A 23280-nucleotide genomic window follows, 5' to 3' on the forward strand; every position below is an offset into this window, starting at 1 on the left:
GCCTCTCATAGTGCAAGAATCGCCCAGGAACATTACATTAATAATCTGGCCACACTCACCTGATATCATTCCTGTTGATCACCTTCTGGATGAACTCGGAACGCAACATCAGTGCAGCATCTTGTGCAATTGAGAAGTTCTCACTGGGACAGGACAAACCCCTTGTACAGTGGGAGGTGTCAGAACACCTCCCACTGAACAAGGGTCAAGAGGCTACATTTTATTTTCATTACCTTCCATGTCTCTGTCTCTCTCCCTTGCTTTCCTCGTTTGCTTCTCCTTCTCTTGCTCTCTCAGGAGACGATCAACCGTCAGATGAACTCGGTGTTCAAGGAGCTCCTGTCTCGCCAGCCTCCTGTGCAGCAGTCCACCCTCGCCACCCCTGCTGCCTCTGCGGCCCCTGCTCCCTCTTCCTCCTCTCTTCCTCAAACTGCCCCTGCTGCCAAGAAAGTAGGATTCGGCCTCAGAGGACTGGCCCTTTTCAAACCGGTGGACTAAGAGAGAGGAGAGGATGATATTGATTTATTGTTTGATGATTTGGTAGGTGGTTTGGTTTTTGACCCATGTATAATATTTGCATCTCTGCCATCTCATAGTACCACTAGTTTTAGTGCCGTGTTACTGTATGTCCAGTGAGTTTATTTTCCAGCTGGTTTTGGTCTTTTTATGTTCTGGTCTGTTTTTGTTCTTCAGGCTTTTATAAATTTTGAAGAATCAGGGATGTGACATCTCCAGTGATATCACCAGAATGACTTTTTAATGTGGTTGTCATGATACTTAGAATAACAACAAAATACTTAAGATGCCCCCTAGTGGGAAGTCTGAGATCAGCTCATCCTTGTGTTTGCTTTATTTTTAAAAAGAAAACTGTTCTGGGGCCGTGCCTTCACATCTTTTACTCTTCACATTTAATTCACGATAGGTTTGAACTCTGAATATTATGTTTACCATAATTTGATCTAAGAAGGTGTTTATAGAAGTGTTCAATATTAAATAAGACATTATGAAATGAATAAACAGTGTAAAATATATAAATGAACCAACATTTTGTGAAATATTGAAGAAATTGTTCAAACTTAACTCATTATTTTGAAATGTTATTTCATCATTAATTTTCATAATCACAATTTTATTGGATTATCATACATTATAGACATTTTTATTTCAAAATGCCTTTTTCAAAAGTCTGTATTTATTTCATAATGGCATTTTTCCCAATGACACTTTTATTTCATGTCAAGTTTTATTTCATAGTGTCACTTTTCATAAAGACACATTTTATTTCTTAATGTTACTTTTCATGACAGTGGTGTTGTAGGTGTTGTCTGAGGTGACCAAAAGGCAAGATTAACATGGGCTATTACACCTCTGTTTCACAAGGCAAAAGGCAAATTGAATTCCAGGCTTTCCTGGATAAGACAGGTTACACTTCAGTGTTACCTGGGTTGCTAGTGTAATGACAAAAGAGCAAAAGGTGGAAAGAGATTGGTAAAGAGATTGAGATTCTAGAGCAAGTTGAGTTCCAATTTGAGTTAGTTTCACTCACATCTGTTAATCAATGTAAAATAGTTTGTCTCAGCATGTGTGCTAAATGTCATACAGAAAAGCAAGGACTTAGAAAACAGAAAAAACAATATTTGAATAAAATAAAACTAAAGATATTAGGCAGTACATTTTCTTCTACACTAGCTAACTGGCTAACCTGCTAGGCCGGTTTGTGAGCTTGGATTACTGCTCAGCATTAAAGTGAAGAGTCCGTGTTAGCAGTTTTAGTTAGCTCCTGTTGGCTTGAGCGACAACAGAGAAAGTCTGCCTGTCTTTTTGTTCTTCACAGAGTTGTGTGTATTTCTCTGAGGAACATCTTTAGATTCAAAATGTGTCAGAATTAACTCGTAATTAACCAGCTAACGCTAGCTGCTGCTGTTATCACCTAGCTAGTTAGCCAGCTAGGTAGGTAGCATGTGCAGCCTTGTTAAGCTACCGGTAAGTAATTAACAGGAGATGTTTCTTGTATGTACTGTGTTTATTTTCAGTAGCAGCTAGAGAGTTGATTCAGAATTACTTTGACAGTGTTGTTGTTTTAGCTATCAGGTGCTAACTGTCTGATCTGGTAGCAGTTGTTGAGCTTGCTATTTTAAGAGGCAGGGGACATATGATTGGCTGAAAAGTGAGAGGGCAGTGACAGCACCACTGTCATGAAAAGTGACAGTATGAAATAAAAAGTGACATTACAAAACAGAAGGATGAAAGTGTAATTGGGGAAAATGCCATTATGAAAGACAAAAAGACTTTTGAAAAAGGGCATTTTGAAATAGAAGTTGATGAAATAACAGTTCAGAATAATGAATGATTTCTTAAATTATTTCACAAATGATTGTTTGATTTGTATATTTTACACAATTTATTCATGTGATTATTTATTTCACTATTATTTATTTAATATTGAACATTTTGCGGCTCCATGGATGTTAGCTGGGAAAAATGTAAGCAGTGCAGCAAGCAGCGTTAGCACACGCACACACACACACACACAGATGGAAAACACATTCCCCTTCATATGTGATACATGGCCTGATACACAGGCCAAAACTCAGGGCTTTTGCAGAGTTAGACAGGCTAACTCAGGTTTGGCTTCGAAAGAATAAGTAAGAGTTTCTCACTCAGGGCTTTGGTTGACTTACTCTTCAAACTGTGCCCTAGCGTCAAGAGACAAAATGGCCCCCATATAAGAGACGATTCAGTGACTTCTTCTGGTTTAAACTGTGAATGCATCAGCGATATTTTGGAGCCACGATCGAAACTCTTGTCTAATTCATCCACACATATTGCCCCCCCCAGCACCGTCCACAGGTCCCATTCAAATGTGTGTTTCAGGATTTTTGCAGTGAGGTGTAAATTACTTTGACTCCAAAAGCATATGAAATGTTGTTATATATGACATCTCCCCTCTGTCGTGTTTCAGTATTCGAAACAGAAGTAGAATCCTTCTTTTGATTGATTCTACTTTTATGATTAAAAAACCCTTTTATCACTGTTTGATGATGTCACTACATTTACTGTGTCCAACTGTATATGTGGTAAAAAAAATAAAATAAAATGAATACAATAAAGATGATAAAGTGATAAGTGATGAATGATTAAGGGGTTGTCACTGTATTTAAACTGCATAAATGATTCCAGTTGCACATCTACAGCATGCGGGGGCAGCTGCAACACCTACTACGGGACTTGCCCCCAAAGCTTTCCAGCTCCTAAAACTGTAACTGTAACATAATGCAATACTCATTAAGTACGCACTCATTCAGTGTGTTCCTAAGCACCAAAATAGGCAATGAATACTGTGCAGCACTGTGCCAAACTTGCACAGTCAAATTCACTCAGTGAGTCAGCCCAAAGTGCTGCTGCATCTGAGGTGAAGTCAGAGCTTCTGTTTTTAAAGTTAAACTAAAACCAAGTGAATCTAAAATGCTAAACTGGATTAAATAATCAGAGTATGTTCATTATCATAATAAGTTATCAAGTTCAGTTGCCTGCTACGACACAGCTGGTGATTTTGTTCCTTAACTTTTTTTTTTTGCATAACTTCAGTTCATCAATAGACGTGATTTAGAACAGCCTGTGCCGTTTACTGAGTCCTGATCTTTATTAATATCAACAAGCTGCAGGTGCGTAGTTGCAGTGTAAAACAAAAGTTGTTATCATGTTTGAATTGGTGATGTTTAGGGCAGTGATTCCCAAAAGGTTGGGAACCTCTGGTTTAGAGAATGGTAAACCTGATGGTTTATTCTTAGGCAATGGGTTTTGTGTTAATCTTGTGATAGGACTATAGCCTTAAAACTACAGTACCAGCAGAATGATTTAAAAAGAAGAAGAAAATATTAGAAAATAAATATATTTAAATATGTTTATCTGCACACAAACAACCTGCATCCTCAGACTGGGAATATTTTAGCCATGATCCAAATATCACTTACTGTTGATTGTAGCTTATTACCAAAGTACGCCAACAATATAAAACACAGATTTTAACCAAGAGATAATATCACATCTTAACTGTTATGCAGTACGTTAGCTCTCACACAAAAAGAAGCAGTTGGATTGGCCTTCTGATAAAAAATGAAGGGAAACAGTGTAGATAGTTCCAGCTTTAGCAAAAAAGATAATGTGGAAGACTGCAGGAGGATGGAGAGAAATGGAAAAGAGAGCAGAGTGAGAGGCAGGAGAGACTGGAAGGAGAGACAAATAGAACAACAAACTGACATACAAGAGATCTGAGAGAAAGAAAAGAGGGATGTGGAGAAAAACTAAATGTGAGGGATGAAGAGCTGAGTGAAAAAGATGAGGCAGAATCAGAGAGGGAGAGAAACTGTGGAGAGACAGATGACCCAGTGCCTGCCACAAACCCAGCAGGACCTCATGGTATATTTGCTCTCTGTTAATATTAAGTCCAGTACAGTAACATACCATATCTCTCTAGAATAATGATGTTTAATGATAATAATAATAATATTTTAGTTAGGCTATTTTCTGTTGTCATTTACCTGCAGTACATATTTTCATGTGCTTCTGTGTTACGACGGCACCCAAGTGCTCTAACATGATCTTTTAGACCCATCCGCTCCTCTTCCTAAAATAACTCTTTCCCACAGCCACCCAACACACACGCACACACAAGGAATAAGACGCACTGTACCACATTAGCACTTCTGCTGCTCTAAATCAGTGTCAAACACTGTAGGTGTGCCAATGTATGAGTTCTCATATGCCAAATCAGCTCTGAGGGACATTGTAATTAAGCGGTTGAACTGAGCTCATTGACATTTTAGATTAGCACTCTCTGCGGGGCTCCCCTGTCCTGCAAGGGTCTCTGTCACTGATACAGGTAGAACTTTAAATAAGGCCGTACAAATACGGACTTGCACACCAAGTCCATATTTGTCATCCGAAATTGTTGCACGTTTAAAAACAAATATGACCCCACGTTGTGTCAATCACGTTTACACACCGACTCCAAAACTTTGTTTTTTTTTCACATCCATCAAAAGCACAGTATCATTTCATAACTCAGACATCCTACTTTCATCAGGTCAGATAGTAATATTCAGGTGGATGATAATGATGAGGATGATAATGATGCCCTCCAGGTAGCCACGGTGCCAAATGCAAGAGAGTGTGCAGAGAGTGGCAACAGCCTAGTACCTCCTGTGGAGAGAAGAGAATAATCAAGGGACAGAGCGGCAACAGCGGTGGGACTTACAGGACCTGCAAACAGATGAAGTATCCACAAAATCATCCTCACTGCGCACAGACTCTATTTTGTCTTGTATTGTGAATTTTCACAACGAATAGAATAATAAAACAGCACACTCCGTGTGCAAGGTTTCTGTGCATAACCTTGGTGTGCAAAGGCCTTAAGTCAGACAAGTTTATTTTCGTATGAGGGAAAGTGGATTAACAAACCCTTTTGCTTTAATCTACAAGGAGAGTCGATTTCTGCTGTGTGGATATAGCATAAGAAACACGTGTTGATGTAAGGTTTACACTCTGGACCAATTTTGGTTAGGCTCTTAGCCTAGGCTTGGCTCTGGAAAAAGTTATGCTGGAGATTATTTACAGACAGTACTTGCTGCTTAATTTCAGTTTAATTTATGTTTAAAGCCAGTTTAGAAGTGAGGATAATCACATACAGCACCTGGGGGGTATTCCATCAAGGCGGATAAAGGAAAACCCAGGCTTATTTTGATAAGTCTTGTTAATTTAAGTAAGAGATCCGTTCCACTATTGTGGCTTATGCTCAGTAACCAAGGTAACTCATACCGCTGAACTAGCCTCCTCCATAGCAGGCTAACTGTTAAGCTTAATTTAGCTGTGTGTCAAAGAATTTCCAACGAGCGGAAACAGAATCCCAAAAGACAGTTCGATGAAGTGTGTTTTTGCACTCACATCACTTATGTCATGTGTTCGGAAACATAAGTTTAGACCTTTTGCTCACAATGTGATCAAGCATGAATTTAGGTGTTTACTTAAGTTTCAAAGACTTAAGACTCTAAAAATCATGTCTTACCACTTCTGATTGGCTAGTACTCGTTGCCTTCGTTGGTTAAATTGGTTAGGTTTAGGCATTGATTAGGGTTAGGGTAAAAATATCAGGGTCAGAGCCAATCAGAGGCAGAGGCAGAGGCAGGTGGGTCTTCGCAGAATGTGGGTGGGAAATAAAATAACTGCCGAAAGCCAATAGGTTAATTGACATAGGCCTATAGGGTATATAAGCACCAGTTACAACCAATTATGGTATCTCCATTCATCGACGACCCTGTGGAGGAAGGTACTCAGATCCTACACAGAGCATTTGCACCACCAGTGTGCCCCCAAGGGTCTTCAGAGACAGGAGTAATCCACTGGGCTCTCGTGATGAATATCTCTTGGAGAGGCCAGCATAGTTTACCTATATAGTCTGCCAGACTCACTGTAGGCAAGACTTGACTTTGGGCAGTGCCATCTAAAGACCTTTGCAATGCTAAATTGGAAGCTTTTTAGGTTTCCTCAAACGGCATGTCAGTATTGAGTTACAGTCATAGCGCCACCTACTGGCAACAGGAAGCACTATTGGCAACAGGAAGCAAGCCATGTGTGGCAAACATCATCTGATCTACATGAAATTTACATTGTGTGGTCTATACTTATACAGCAACATCTGTTGATGTGTCAAACGGGGTCGCCATGGCAGACGTGTGTTGCTATGCCAAACAGGAAGCGGGAATAACGCAGCAATGTTTCAACTGATCAGCCTCAAATTGCATGTGGTTATTGATGGACCAGTCCCAGTTACACTTATGTGACATTCATGAGTCATAGTCATAGCGCCACTTACTGGAAAAAGGAAGCAAGCCACATCTGACAAACACCATACCAACTACATGAAATTTACATTGTGTGGTCTACACTTGATATACAGTAACATCTGTTGATGTGTCAAACGGGGTCGCCATGTCAGACGTGTGGTGCTATGCCAAACAGGAAGTGGGAATAACGCAGCAATGTTTCAAATGTTTCAAAGCCTCAAACTTCATATGGTTATTGATGGACCACTCCAAGTTACACTTATGTGACATTCATGAGTCATAGTCATAACACCAATACTGGCAACAGGAAGCAAGCCACACGTAGCAAACATCATCCGATCTACATGAAATTTACATTGTGTGGTCTAAACTTGATATACGGCAACATCATGTATGATTACCAAACACTGTTGTCGTGGCGACGCATTACTCGCCGTGGAGCAGAAAGTTGTTGTAACTGTGAGTGTATATAGTCCAATCTGCCCCAAATTTCACGTTTTTCATAAGAGCCCCTGCTTGATGCCATCTCCATGCCAATTAGGAGTTATAGTCATTGCGCCACCTACTGACAACAGGAAGCCTTGTGTGACAATCATCATTTGATTTACATGAAAATTTCAGGGTGTGGTGTACACTTGATATACTGGAACATTACGTATAATTAGTGGGTGTTCTGCAGACATGTGGTCATGTGCGAGGGGCCATTCATCGCTTTAATTATTCTTTTTCTTCTTTTTCTCTCAAATGGAAGGGCTAAAGGTGCTCGAAAACTCAGGAAACTTTGCACACTTGTCATGGGGAACATTTACGTATTTTATGGGTCTTGCGCAGGGCTGTAGCAAAATGACTCCACAGCGCTCCCTACAAAATTTTAAAAAAGCAGCCCCTGGCCTACGTTTCATGTACGAAATTTGGGAGATGCATGTATCACCCCAAGACAAACAAAAAGGCCTCTTGGAGCCATACCCTAAACCCAACAGTAAGTCAGCCATTTTAAAGTGAATGTGCACTTTTAGGCCATTTTTCACCATTTACAGGCTCCTTACTCCGTACGTAACAAACTCCTCCTAAAGAATTAATCAGATCAACTTCAAATTTTCGCAGTGCAATCTAAAGACCTTTGTGATGAAGAATTGTGAAAAGTGTGAGTTTTCGGTGAAGGGCATGTCCCTGGTGTGGCGTTGAATTTTGATGTTTAGCGAAGAAAGAGGAAGTTGCTGTAGCTTAAGTGTACATGGTCAAATCTGCTCCAAACTTCACATGTTTGATAAGGGTCCCACCCTGAAGACATCTACATGCCAATATTCAGTCATAGTTTAGCAAGTAGGCCTTGCTTGACAATCATAATTTGATTTGTGTGAACAAGGCACTGTTGAACTCTTCTATTACTCCCATCTCCAGTATGACCTTTACTTCCTCCTGAACCACTTTTCGTTTGTGTTCAGGCAATTTGGCAGGGCTGTGAATGCACTGTCACTTGTGAGTCTCAATGTGGTGCTCTAGGAGGTTTGTGCAACCCAGCAGAGGGGAGAACACATTAGCAAACCGCTGTTGGAACTCGGTAACGTCAACTCTCTGAGATGGAGTGAGATGGTCGTCGTAAGGAAGCGAGGCAGGATTGGTAGATTTTAAAACCTCAGGCCCTAACTCATCTCTCTCTTTCACCATAGTCACCAAAGAAACAGACTCTGCCTCTCTCCATGCTTTAAGGAGGTTGAGGTGGTAAATTTGCATTGCCCCTCCCCTGTCAGACCGCACAACTCGCCATAAAGGGTCCTTGCCACCAGGCGAGTAATTTGGAGAAGGGAGCAATATAGGCACTTTATCTCCTCGTGTAAATTGTCTCAACCTAGTTCCTCTCTTGAACAGGGATTGCTGACGTTCCTGGGCCTGTAGCAAATTCTACCGTGACAACTGTCACGTGTGTGGAGTTTTGCTGGAAAACTGTTTCCTGACGGCTTTTGGGTAATTTCTTCCTCTGTCTGAGTGTCACAACTTATTCTGCACTGCCTGTTCCTCTGTGCAGGGCGCACAAAATGACCATCAATCTTTATCACTTGGTCGAAGGCAAATTGTAGAGTATCGTCACAAGACTGCTCTAGTGGAAAATCTTCCTCTGCGAGGATGACAGCGGCTACTAAGTCCATGGGACAGTGTGACACCTCAGCCACTCCGATGCCCCGGCTGGGAGTCTCTCCACGAATTGTTCCAGGACCACCTGTTCCAGCATCAGCCCTTGCCAGCACACTCACCCGGCTGCAGCCACCTGGTCGTGTCTTCAACTGCTGAGCATGGATGAAAGGGCGGTCAGTGGGACCCAGCCTAGAGCTCCTGGAAGTAGCGGTGGTGATCTTCAGCGGAGAAACCCAGTCGATCCAGCACAGCCCTCTTGATGAGGCGGCTGGTAGGCCAAGTTGCGGCCCCCAACCGGGACAGCAGACTCTCCAGCAGCTGCGTTTGCCTCTGCCTGCTCCTGGATTACCTCTAGCTGCTGCCTATTTACCACAGATTGCTCCCAGTGCATTCCCACAATCTCCCCCAGCATTTATTTTTCTCGGGTGCTCACACACCCAAACAAAGTTTCACCAGAACTCAAAATACTGAATCCTGCGTCGTATCCTGCCCGGCTGGTCACACAGGTCGAGAGCCATTCCTTATCAGGGTAAATGAAAAAATGCAGAGATTCACAGCCACCTGACTGCCTGGAAGAGGAGAGGATAATTAGTCAACACGACACAGCTGTGACAATTAGCTCTCCCTGACACTGACACCTGAGCCACATTTTAAAAAATGTGCAGCTCAGCTAATTTGAAAACATAGAAATCTTGATATGTATCCACATATTTTTGTTTTTGAGAAAAATCAACACACAAGTAAGATTACAAATTTGTGTGATGGTGATCTTTATAGTTATTGTCACAATAACTTCCCAACTATGGTAATCTGCGCAAGTCATGCCTCAGTTTTCTAACACAAAGACAAAGGCAAAAAGTAAAGATACTGTAAATGGTTGAAACAGCCAGTTTCTGTCACTCCAAATGGCAGTAGTAAAATTGCAAACTTGGCCAAAACTACTGAAAAATACCACTGAACAATATCATAAACCCATCCCATCTATCAAAGGGGTATTTAGGCTCATCTGAAAGGGTTGTGGGGGTACGTCTGACAAAAAAGGTTGGGAACCACTGCTGTAAGCGACATTCACTGCCACTAAATGTTGCACTACAGCATCAGCATCTCAGACCAAAACAAATGGCCCACCAGACTGCATTGAGAAAAAAATTGTAAAACACACTTCATTCAAACTGGACAAAAAAATCCTAATTCACAACTCAAATCTACCTCTGGACAGACAGTAAGTCCCTTCAGCCATTAACTCACACCCAGGTGTAAGACTGACGCGAGATCCCGGTGGAAGCTAATGCGAGAGCTCAGTTGAAGCTAAACACCGGACTCCTATTGGACGAGAAGCACAATACAGTGCATGAAATCTTGGCGCACAGCTGTGACAACATCACGTCTATAAAGCCTAGCCCCTGTCAGCGTGTTTGTTTATTTGCAAAAGAAAAGTCTGGAGAGAAGCTATTCCTTAATTTGGCATTTATTAAAGAATTGGAGGATCAAAAGCATCTTGTACAAGGATCTTTTCTATTCAGAAAACCACAGTCAGCAAGCTGTTAATCTGTAGCCATCATCCTAAAAAAGAATGCTATTCTTAACATTACACAGAGTTTTAAATGGAAAATGTACAACTATCTGATAGGTTTCTACAGAGGTGGGGAGGAGCTGTGGTTTAGACTTAGCTCTCCCTTCGGTGGTGCACAGGCTGGTCCCAGCCTCTTGGCACACGATTCCACCCTTCGTGTGGAGACAGCGCCCTAGTGGAGGAATCCTACACTTCCTCTGTTTGTAAGTTGCTAAAGTCAAAAGCTGATACTTTTCCTCTCATGGTCATTACAATACATACTGTCCTCAGTACATGATGTTCTTTCTGATATCACTGTTTCTTTGTATAAGTGTAAGCCTGTTTGGAACAGCTAATCAACTTTTCCCTGCAGTCAGCAAGTCTGCAGCACAACACTTTGAATTGTTAAACCTCATGCCCTGTGTGTGTGTGTATATGTGTACAAAAGTTTCAACATGATATTAATATAATAGGCAAGCAACCTTCATTTAATTTTTTAATTCTCACACCCCACACACACTTCCAAGGAGAGTCTTAACTCATTGGACAAACAATAGGCTGTTTTGTGTTTGCTGAACACACTTTTGGATCCTGATCATTTATTCCCCATAACGATCCCGCTGTACCTGCAGAAGTAAGAGAGAGCAAGACCGCCACTGAGAGCAAGACCGCCACTGAGTCTCTCTATCCCCACTGACGTCGACCACTGCTTCCCTTTGCTGCCACTCGAAGGAACAGTTTTACCATTGGAGCCGCCGATAGTGTGGACCAGGCTCCGTCAATATCCCAGCTCAAGAGGACTTCCCCGGTTAACCCAAACAGACTGATGCATACAATCGCTAACCAAGAGCAATTTTCAAGTAAGAGGCTTGTGTCTGGGCAGAGATAGATTTTATAACTGTGTTATTTCATCTAAGCTTCATTGTTGTGAATTGTGCTTTGCTTATTTTGGAGAGTAACGGACCGCCTGTTACGGACAGACAGGCAGGGGACACCAATATGGAGACAGATGATTGTTTATTTGGTTACAGCCAGATATGACAGGTGTGCAGGTATGGAGATGGGGGAGTCTGTTGGAGGGAAGACTCTCTGGTGTGGAGATCGCTGGAGAAGAAGATCGCTGGAGAAGGAGATCGCTGGAGAGGGAGATCACTGGAGAGGGAGATCGCTAGAGAAGGAGATCGCTGGAGAAGGAGATTGCTGGAGAAGGAGATCGCTGGAGAAGGAGATATGCCGAGTGTGGAGCTGGGAGCCTCGGACGGATGACCCGGAGCCTGGACAGGAGTGGAGCTGGGAGCCTCGGATGGACGACCCGGAGCCTGGACCTGGGTGTTGCGGAAGACCTCGGGTGGACGACCCGGGAGCTGAGCCAGGGTGGAGCTGAGGTGGACGACCCGGGTTCAGTGGCGTGTTGCGTGCTGTGATCCAACCGGAAGAGGAGGTGGTAGGGATTGGTGCTGCTGCGATCCAGCCGGGAAAAGAGGCAACTGCGATCCATCAGGGAGTCCAGGGAGGTGATGCGATCCAGCCGGGGAAGTAGGTGACTGCAATCCAGCAGGGAGTATGGAAGCAGGATGCTGCTGCGAACCGGCAGGGAGTCCAGGGAGCGAGGTGCTGCTGCCTTCCAGCAGGGGGTGCTGTCTGCTGCCATCCAGCAGGGAGTGATGGCGCTGGAACTGGAGACGGCCGCAGTGCTGGAATTGGAGACGGCCACGGCGCTGGAACTGGAGGCAGCAGTGGAGCTGGAGGCCACGGAGCAGGCGAGCAGCTGGGTGGCGAAGCACCGGAGCAGGCAAGTCGCGGGTTAGTAGACTGGCCAGAAGAGGTGCAGGCTGCGGGCTGGCAGGTCAGGGTGTAGGCTGATGACTGGCTGACGAATCCACGACTGAAGGGCTGAACGCTTCCCTGAAGTGTGTTACGAAACTGTGAAAGGACTGGGTGACAGGTCCATGTCGCGACCATATGGATTCTACGCAGTGGAATGCTGGTCCGTGGAGCAAGGAGATTAAGAAGGCCACCGTTGGGATACAGTTGTGGCTGCATCTCTTGGACCAGGGAACACAGTAATAGGAATCTGTTGCAGTCTTCTACCGAGCTAGAGAAGGGCGCTAGCTGGGCGATAAGGCTGTAATACACCGGTGGTGAAGGAATAATTGAGGAAGTGACGGAAGTGATGGTTGGAGTGGCTGGTGGTGGATGGGTGGAGAGATATCGTCGGAGACCCTCCACCTGGTCCTGGAAGGGGTCCGCGGAGCTCATGGCTGTAATCCTTTCAGTATGGGTCTGACCTTCTGTTACAGACAGACAGATAGGGGACTCTAATATGGAGACAGATGATTGATTATTTGGTTACAGCCAGATACGATAGGTGTGCAGGTATGGAGATGGGGGAGTCTGTTGAAGGGAAGACTCTCTGGTGTGGAAATTGCTGGAGAGGGAGATCGCTGGAGAAGGAGATATGCCGAGTAGCATGGGGAGTCCTTGTACCAAACGAGGTCGGACACTGGCTGAAGTGAGTGCTGCGTTTTTATGCTGGCTGTGATTAGGTGCTGATGGGGAGCAGGAGTGTGATAGGGAGCAGGTGTGGATGATTAATCGACGGTGGAGCCTGGCGTATCCATGACACTGCCATGTTTTAATTGCTGTGTGTTTTTCTTTGTCTTAGCACGTTCCATTTTGTATCAGTACCACGCCGTTGGGCCATTAAACTGTGTTAGCTTTAGCCACTGTGGAAGCTAATAACTGTGCTTTATCAGACCAAAGTCCAGTAACACGGCTGGTGAATGAAAGTTTGCTGCTGGATTACTTTGTGATAAAGGGGCAGCTATTGTGCTTTACCATGGCATTTGAGATTCCTTGTGCTTTTCTTTCTCTTTTCTCTCCACTAACCCACATGCCTTTACACATACATATACACGTACATATCTTATATGTCCAGATAGCATGAGAGCATAGTTAGCTAAGCTGCCCACTATCTTGAGGACAATTAGAGCTTTAAGCGCTTTGAGTAGAAAGACTAGAAAAGACTAGAAAGGCGCTATATAAGTACAGTCCATTTACCATTTGTCCTCCTTTTTTGCTCTGTCCCTTTGTTAGAATCTCACGGGTCTGCTCGTCATTTTGGCTCTGTGCATGATGAAGACCCACGTGGTCACGTCTACCATCTTACTCTCCCTCCCCCCCACACACACATCTTATATGCTTGCTGATTGTTGTATGATTATTGTGTTTAGACTAGACGATAGTGGTTGTTGACTGAAGTTATTGATTGTTAATTAGTGCTGTTGTATCTTTTAAAGAACAGTTGCCTATGATTATTGTGTGTACGTGTTGTGATAACAGCTGGTTGCGATGGTCAGTGCTCGGATCTCACCCTTCACTGTCCCCCTTAATATCAGCATTTTTAGGTGGACAGCCACCTTTGAAACTGTTTTTCACATTTGGTTATTGGTCCCAGATCCCAGGGTGGTGCCCAGTAATTATTAATCCATATTAATATTTTATTAATACTCATAAATATCTTTGATATTTCTGCTATTAACCAAACCTGGCCTACCTGAATCCCAACATTTTGGTGCCCCGTCTGAGGCCATCCAATACCAGCTTTATTGCAATATTTATGCATAATAATCTTGAATTATAAATTCCGAATTTTTAAGTTTTGGAAATTTTTGGAATTCTTTTTTGGGAAGTTAATATTCTGTGCAAGTTGCCAAGCACACTCACCTGTGTTGTGGATTGTACCAGTGGTTACTAGTGGATAATTTTGGATTGTTTAACAATTTTGCACATTGTTTGGTTTTGAGATCTTGAGAACTCGTGCTGTTGTTCTCGAAAGGACGAAAGTCACCTCATTTAAGCACTGTGCAAAGTACAGGCAGAATAGTTAGCATACTAACACTAACTTGCAAGCCAGGTTGAAGCTGCTCACCTGTGCATTGCATTAGCACACTAACAGCTTTTCCCTGCCACAACAAAGTATTTTAAGGCCACAGAGTGTCTCCTCTATTAGAGTGGTGAAAATGAGTCACCAAAACCTCTGTGAGCCAGAAGCTGAGGATCTCCAGGAGTCAGACGACACTGGCCTCCTCCATGTCCATGGGTATGATGCAATTACCTGTGATGATAAGATAAAAGAGCTTGTATCTTACATCAACCAACCATCCAGTAAGCCCGAACGCACCATGCCGGTGGTTAGACAAATAGCCCTCCTCTGCCAATGCAAACTTCAGGTGCAAGCTGAAGAGCAAGAGGAGCACTACTACAACGTAACTATCAAGCGGTGCAACAGCAAAATGCCAGCTAGCACCAGGACGTCCTGTCTACTTAGACAGAGCTCTCCCAAGCATGAGAGGCTCGGGACGAACTGCTGGAGAGCACAGAAATGCTCCATATGCAGCTCCAAGCTCCAAGAGCAGAAACCAGACATGAAGGAAATCAGCGAAGACAGGTAAGTACAGCTGCCGTTCGCCTCTTCACCTGCAAGTCGCCCTTGATGCTGCCTCTGACCCTGAAATGGGTCACCAATCTGGCATGAGTAGTCACACCCTTCCCGAAGGAAGCTGACTGCACTGCACTTAGACAAGGTGTTCTACTTCAGATTCACCAAGCCGGTGGGAGTCTCAAGGAAGTCCCTACCAAGCTGGTAAGTCCCCTTTGAGATCGGGGAAGCTATCACTCGTAGCTTTCCATATCAAGGTCTCGCAACCAAGGCAGCCACCAGGCTATAAATGGGTCCATGCCAACCAGATAAAACCTCACAAGCCATGCTTACTCCCAGAGACAGTTTAGACTCTACGGTCAAAAGGGGGTAACAGCCCCATAAAATAGTTGCATGCTCAAACTCACCCCGTCAGCATGCACTAACTCCAAACAAGAAAAACTCCCTCTCCATATAGTAATCAAACTCTGGTTTGTTTCAGGATAAAGCTCCCTTGGATCCTCGGCATTCTCCTCAACCTAAGAGTCACCCTGACCATTGATGTGGTCGAATCTGGCCCACCGGCTGGTATTGTCCTACAAGGAATACCTGGGCTCTTAATCACCCATGGCAGACTCTACACCCAAATCTAATCGAATCTATGTACACCTAGACCCCTGGACCGTGTACCGCAAACATCCGCTTGCCCCCACAATTGCCCGAAGGTAGACTAAGAGGAGTCTAGACCCATGACATGATGGAGCGAGCAAAACAAACAACAATCCACATCCTCGAACAACTACAGAAGTTCTTGGTCACTGAAGAGGAAATGGGAATCGCCCAAAACAATTTCTGGGTAGTTTGCTCGCTGCAGCGTCAGCAATTGGGTCATTATTTTCTATTGGCCTCTCAGCCGCCAACTCAGCCGCCTCAGCGCGCTTCAAAAACACATGGGTGAACTCGACCAGGAAATGCCAGAACTCTACAGACTCTGGCCAAAACCTTCCAGGGTACTGTAGTCGCTGTGAACTTACACTCTGTTCTCCTCAATAACACCTTGCGTGCCCTAGAGAACCTGTCAGAAGTTGTCAAGGAAAACATCACCACATCATTCGAGTGGTAAGAGATTTAATGCAGGACCTCAGAGAAATAACCTCCTCAATCAACAGCTTGAGCAGCAGAAGGATTCCAGCCTATCTGGTCTCCCTGGACCTTGTTGAACAGATCCTTAAATCAGCTGCTATCACAGTGGTGCAACCTTCACAAGTGCATCTGGCATACAGTCTTGGAAAGGCAACACTTGTGCATCTGAGGACGCCGGCAGACTTTTTCTGTTGTAGTACCATCTGCTACACTGTTTACACCAACTGAACTGAAGGGTTCAGAAATAGATGGTAAATGCATTATATTTCTGTTATTTCTGTATTCAATGTGCTCAACTGTTGTACTGTACTGACAAGAACTAGGAAAAGTGATCATATTTCTCCAATATTAGCTTCTCTGCACTGGCTCCCTGTAAAATCCAGAATAGAATTTAAAATCATTCTCCTCACCTACAAAGCTCTTAATGGTCAGGCACCAACGTATCTTAAAGAGCTCATAGTACCCTATTACCCAACTAGAACACTGCGCTCCCAGAATGCAGGGTTACTTGTGGTTCCTAGGGTCTCCAAAAGTAGAATGGGAGCCAGAGCCTTCAGCTATCAAGCTCCTCTCCTGTGGAATCAGATCCAGTTTGGGTTTGGGAGGCAGATACCATCTCCACATTTAGAGTAGGCTTAAGACTTTCCTCTTTGATAAAGCTTATAATTAGGGCTGGCTTGGGTGAGTCCTGAACCATCCCTTAGTTATGCTGCTATAGGCCTAGACTGCCAGGAGATTTCCCATGATGCACCTCTCTCCTCCTCTCCCTCTCCATGCTTTCAGCAGGAATTTCTGCCTCCGGAGCTTCAGAGTCTGGATCTATGATTGCACTTTCTGCTTCTGCCACTACTACAATTATTATTATTAGTCTTATTACTATTATTTAATTATTATTCCTAGTATTATTATGACTATTATTATTTTACTAATATTATCACTAACATTACATTATTATTATTTTAAAATTCTATGTGGAATTTGCATTGTGCTACTTTATGCTCTCTAACCTCCTGCTCACTCTCTCTCTCTCTCTTTCAACCCAACCGGCAGCGGCAGATTGCCCGTCCACCCTGAGTCTAGTTATGCTCGAGGTTTCTGCCTCTTAAAATGAAGTTTTTCCTTGCCACTGTCATCAAGTGCTTGCTCATGGTGGGAATTGTTGGGTCTCTGTAAATAATATTGTAGAGGTGGGCATGGAGAGTGTCAGCTGCAGAGGGAGAGGTGGGGAAGTGTCTCAGGTGAGCAGCATCAGGGAGAGGTAATTCACAGCTGAAACTGATTGACTAATTATCCTCTCCCCAAATATTCATTAGCATGCTGGATCTGGGGGAAGGAAAAACTCAAACATACACCAAGCTGGGACGTCAGCTGACAAAGTGGCTGGTCTCCGGTGAAAGAAGCATGGAGAAGGAAGCTGCTGAACCAGTGCCGGAGCCGGGCAGCAAAAGAGGCGCAGTCAGAAGCGGCTCGGTTTATGAAGAGAGATTGTGTGTGTTCAAAATAAAGAAGTATCCGAGTGTACTTCTAGAGCTAGGAGACTCAAGGTAGCTCCAATACACTACAAATGTTATAAAGAGTATGGTCTCGCTATTTGTGTGCGTATGCGCCAGCCCGCCTGCTGCCTGTTGCTGTAACTCCGTCTCGTTGTCTTACTTTTTCCAACTTTTAGCTTTCCTTTTTTGAGTAGAAAGTGTTTTGGTCCTTTTTTTTGCCATGGAACTTCTTCTTCTGCTACTCGGTCAGGGCACCGCTGCAGATCAGTAGTTTGGCCGCATTGTTTACACCAGGGAACAGCTGATTGCGCTGAAGCTGAGCGGCATGGTGCCCAGGACAACCGATGTCCCCACTGAGATCTGGAGGAGGACACACCAAGGATGCAGAGGTGGAACGAAGCGGTGAGGGAAGAGAGAGGGGTGCAGACAAAAGAGACTTAAGAATAAGAGATTTAAGCTGTGTCTGCCTTCTCTCGTCATGGGCAACGTGAGATCGCTGGCGAATAAAATGGACGAGCTAACGGCGTAAGCCCGGAGTCAGATGGAGTTCCGTGAGTGTAGTTTGATGTGCTTCTCAGAGACATGGCTACACCAGGATATCCCGGACCATAACGTTTCCATCGACGGCTTTACGACTGTTCAGGCCGACAGGGATCACACCGGGAGCGGTAAGCGGAAAGGCGGCGGGCTTGCAGTTCTGGTTAACAACAGATGGTGTAACCCTGGTCACGTTACTATCAAGCAGAGTATCTGTAGACATTGAACTGTTAGCTGTAGGACTCCGGCCATATTATCTGCCACATGAATTTTCACATGCCATTGTTGTGGCTGTTTACATCCCCCCCTCTGCTAACCCGGCATTGGCGCGCAACGCCATTCACACCGCCCCAGCACAACTCCAGACTCAACACCCAAGTGCACTCATATTAATCTCGGGTGACTTCAATCATGTCAGTGTTTCAACAACACTGCGGAGGGGGTCCGGAGGAGGTGGGCCAGGTGGGAGACTTGGGGCGGACGGCCCGGGGGCTGGACAGGTGTGGAGCTGGGGACCTCGGGCGGACGGCCCGGGGGCTGGACAGGTGCGGAGCTGGGGACCTCAGGCGGACGGCCCGGGGGCTGGACAGGTGCGGAGCTGGGGACCTCGGGCGGATGGCCCAGGACATCAAGGCACGGCGCCGAGGCGGTTGGACCTGGAGTCGGCGACTGGGCCTTGGGACAGGTAACCGGCGACGAAGCCTCGGGACAGGAAGCCGGCTTCTGAACAGCAAGACGGGGAGCCGGCGTCGGAGCGTCAGAACTGGGAACCAGTGTCTGGAGCTCCAGACATGGAGCTGCTGCATCTCAGCAGGGACCAGAGAAGGCTGCTGCGAGGCAGAAGGGCTGGGAGCCGCCGACGGAGCAGCAGAACTGGGAGCTGGCTTAGGAACTTCAGGACAGGGAGCAAGGATCTCCTGCGATCCAGCAGGGGCTGGCGCAAGGGGCTGCTGTGATCCAGCAGGGAGTGGCGCAAGGGGCTGCTGCGATCCAGCAGGGACTGGAGCAAGGGGCTGCTGCGATCCAGCAGGGACTGGAGGAGGCTGCTGTGATCCAGCAGGGACTGGAGGAGGCGTGACATTAGGACATGGGGCCAGCAACTGGACAACAGAACTTGCCGCTGATGTCGGGGAATCCTGACATGGCGCCGGCTTCGAGGCAGCTGGACTGAACAGGGAGTGATTGCGGCGGCTGCCATCCAGCAGAGACAGGGAGTGACTGCGGCGGCTGCCATCCAGCAGAGACAGGGAGTGATGGCTGCTGCCATCCAGCAAAGAGTCCAGGAAAGTCCTCCGCTCCCGAGTCGATCAGGGCTAGTAGTAGAAGTGATTCGTGTGGGTAGTGGAGAGTGACCGGGATCTGTAGGCGAGGTGGTGCCGGCTGTTGAGAGCTGGGTGGTGAGTTGGGAGACCTGCTGGGTTAGCTGTGTGATTTGGTAAACCATGGCCTGGTTAAACTACCAAAATGCCAATGTTAAGGACGCATACAACTCTTCCCCCCTCCCCTGGGTTACCTCAAACCCTGCTATGTGCCCCTAGTTAAAAGGCAGCCTGCGACCACAAGGACAGTGAGGAGATGGTCAGAGGAGGCCTATGAAACACTGCAGGAATGTTTTGAGGTGACAAACTGGGATGCACTCTGTGAGCCTTATGGAGAGGACATTGATGGGCTCACTGAGTGCATCACTGGCTACATTAACTTCTGTGTGGACTGCAATGTCCCAACTAAGATGGTCCATTGTTATCCAAATAACAAACCGTGGGTAACAAAGGACATCAAAGACATCCTGAATGCCAAGAGGAGGGCCTTTACTGATGGTAATAGGGAGGACGTGAGGGCAATTCAGGCCGACCCGAAGGAGAAGTACAGGAGGAGGCTGGAGCAGAAACTCCAGCAGACGACATGAGAGAGGTCTGGAGCGGCATGAAGAGCATAACTGGCTTCAGACCAACTGGCAGCAGAGGAGTTGACAGGGCCAACAAACTTAATCTGTTCTTTAACAGATTTGACACACCGGCTCCTGCTCAACCCCCCTCTAACTCAGCTGCTGTCGGCCCTCAAGCTCCTCTGAGTACTCTGCTCCCCCCACCCCATCAGGCTAACGGCCCTCTTCACACTAATGACTCTCCCCTCCCCCACCTGTAACCTCTGCTGTGTGCCTGACTGCTGACCAGGTGAGAGGACAGCTGATGAAACTCCACTCAAACAAGGCTGCAGGCCCCGATGGAGTTAGCCCCGGGGTGCTAAAAGCCTGTGCCCCCAGCTATGTGGAGTCCTTCAACATGCCTTCAACCTGAAACTGAGTCTCCAAAGGGTCCCTGTTCTGTGGAAATCATCTTGCCTCGTTCCTGTGCCAAAGACGCCGCGTCCCAGTGGCTCCAAGGACTACAGACCGGTGGCACTGACCTCCCACATAATGAAGATCCTGGAGAGACTAGTGCTGGAACAGCTGTGGCCCATGGTCAGAACCATCTGCAGCTCAATGCGACAAAGTCTAAGGAGCTGGTTGTGGATCTACGAAGGGCCAAGGCACCAGTGACCCCGGTTTCCAGGGGGTAGTGTGGTGGCCAGTGCTATCCTGTATACTGTTGCATGCTGGGGCAGGAGGTTAAGGGTAGCGGACGCCAACAGACTCAACAAACTGATCCGTAAGGCCAGTGACATTGTGGGGGTGGAGCTGGACTCTCTGGCGGTGGTGTCAGAGAGGAGGATGTTGATCAAACTACATGCCATCTTGGACAGTGTCTCCCACCCACTCCATGACGTGCTGGTCAAACAAAGGAATACCTTCAGCGGAAGACTCATCTCCCCAATGTAGCCATCAAACTCTTTAACTCCTCCCTCTAAGTGTTAGTCTGTATGACCCTAAGTCACTAAACTGGACATAGATCATTACATCTCTGCAATACTTGAAATAATTTTGCAATATTCTGTGTAATACTCATGTGCAATATTTAGTTTCCCTATTTATTGATATTGATATTATTCATATCTCCATTACTGCTGTGCAATATCCACCGTCTCATAATAATCTTAATAGGCTACACTTAACTCGACAGTACATGTACTACTACTTATTACTTATATTATTACACTGTATTATTATACCGTATTATCATCATCAACCCACTTGGTACTTCACACTTATTTTATTTTATACTTATACCCACCTGGTACTTAATTTATTTTCTGAGCTGTTTTATAGTGTATTATATTTTTTGCTAGTACTTTTTCCTGTGTGCACTGATGTAAAGGCAAGCTGCTGTAACAAAGAGTTTCCCGTCGGGGATCAATAAAGTATTTCTGATTCTGATTCTGAGTCTTGACCTGCTCTTTCAGACAAGATTGTGTGTGTTACAGTGGCAACAGTGGCAAGGAAAAACTTCCTTGCAAATACCACGTAGATTTTTAAAAAAATAGTAGAATAGTAATTGTAGTGTTAATATTAATAAATTAGTAATAATAGGAATGGCAGCTATAGGAAAAATAATGTTATATAATATTAGTAACAGAGCCAATAACAACAACTGTAGTAGCAGTTGTTGAGCAGGAACGCGGGGGCAGCAGGTGGCCCACAACCACAGATCCAGTCTCTGCAGCTCCGGAGGCAGAAATACCTGCTGAAAGCGACAGAAGAGGAGAGAAACGAGAAAGTACAAAACTACGGGAGAGAGAAGATGTTGAGTTAGTAACATGCAGTAATGGAATAAAAATGCATACAGATGGAGCGGGAGAGAAGGAGAGAGGAAAGAGGCGCATCGTGGAAAGTCTCCCGGCAGTCTAGGCCTATAGCAGCATAACTAAGGGATGGTTCAGGACTCACCCAAGGGCACAATGCAAATTATTAAAATAATAAATAATAATAATTGCAATAAGACTAATAATAACAACTGTAGTAGCAGTTGTCGAGCAGGAACACAGGAGCAGTAGGTGGCCCACAATCATAGATCCAGACTCTGCAGCTCTGGAGGCAGCCTGATAATAAGGAATTGCAATAATCCAGCCTAAAAGTAACAAATGCATGGACTAGTTTTTTTGGCATCATTTTGAGACAGGATGTGCCTCACTGTTAATATGTACAAATTGAGATTGATCTGACAGATAAGATTCAAACCAGCTTTGTGCGGTTCCTTTAATGCCAATTAAATGTTCCAGTCTCTGTAATAGGATGTGATGGTCAATATTAAAGCTGAAGCAGTTGCACATACTGTACCTCCTCTCATGCTGAGCCAGGTAAACAAGGTGTGTAAATGTCTGTATGAGTTCCAAATTACGTGAACATATGAGCAGAGTGTAAGTTGTTCTATTTTGTCGTGTTTGAATGGAGTTTGAATTAAGTGTGTTTTAGGATGAGTTAACAAGGCAATTAGTTCGGTGAAAAAGAGAAACTTGAATTCAGAAGGCGTATGGTTGTATTTTTCTGTTTAGGTGTAAGAATATTTCCTTTCGTGACATTCTGTTTATTTATTAGACTAAAAAAGCTAAGGCCTCCTCCCTGGCTCAACGAGCAGCTGTGGTTGAGCGAGCCAGAGTGAATGAAGAGAGAGAGCCTAGTTAGCAAGAAGCAGTGAATCAGAGAAAAAAAAACATTAGTTTTTGATTGTTTAATATTTATATTAATATTCCAATAAATTTATGTTAACATAAATGCATTTAACTATGCGTTTTTTCGACAGCAGATGATGGAGAGATAAAGAATAGACACAGAAGGCAGCAGATGATGGAGAGGTGAGCAGTGCAGCACTACACTGAATTGTATCTGAAAAGCGTGTGAGTGAAATAAAGTTAATATTCCAATTAAATAATGTTAACATAAATACATTTAACTGCTTTTCCAATAAATGTTTAATGATAACTAAGTATTCTGTTTCTACTCAATATTAATACTGATTACTGTAACTATTAAGTATTTACGGTTTTTGATAAGACTGCACAATTAATCAAAATATTATCAAAATTGCAATATGGGCAAGTTCAATGTTCAAATTGCAGAAGATGCAATTTTTTTAATAAAGGTAAAATGTGTGACAAAACAGCATTATAATGAAGTACCGTAGTGCTGCAGAGATGCCCTGGCCTACAAACCTTGTTCTCCACATGTAAGAAAACATGTTTGTTTGGTAAAGACCCCAGCAAATGTCACATCATCATGATTTTAAT

At 44.7% G+C, this 23280-nt stretch overlaps 1 protein-coding gene across 2 annotated transcripts in view; it reads left to right on the forward strand.

Moving 5' to 3' along the window:
* Window positions 1-3130, forward strand: part of arhgap4b (Rho GTPase activating protein 4b) — a 63288-nt gene extending 60158 nt beyond the window's left edge. For both annotated transcript variants that reach the window (XM_044210323.1, XM_044210324.1), the window contains exon 24: window positions 298-3130. In XM_044210323.1, the coding sequence (XP_044066258.1) occupies window positions 298-498 (201 nt within the window). In that variant the 3' untranslated portion in view covers window positions 499-3130. The remainder of the gene's footprint in view (window positions 1-297) is intronic.
* Window positions 3131-23280: the final 20150 nt, after the last annotated feature.

This window comes from Siniperca chuatsi, linkage group LG10 (genome assembly GCF_020085105.1).
Source record: "Siniperca chuatsi isolate FFG_IHB_CAS linkage group LG10, ASM2008510v1, whole genome shotgun sequence".
Lineage (NCBI taxonomy): Eukaryota > Metazoa > Chordata > Actinopteri > Centrarchiformes > Sinipercidae > Siniperca > Siniperca chuatsi.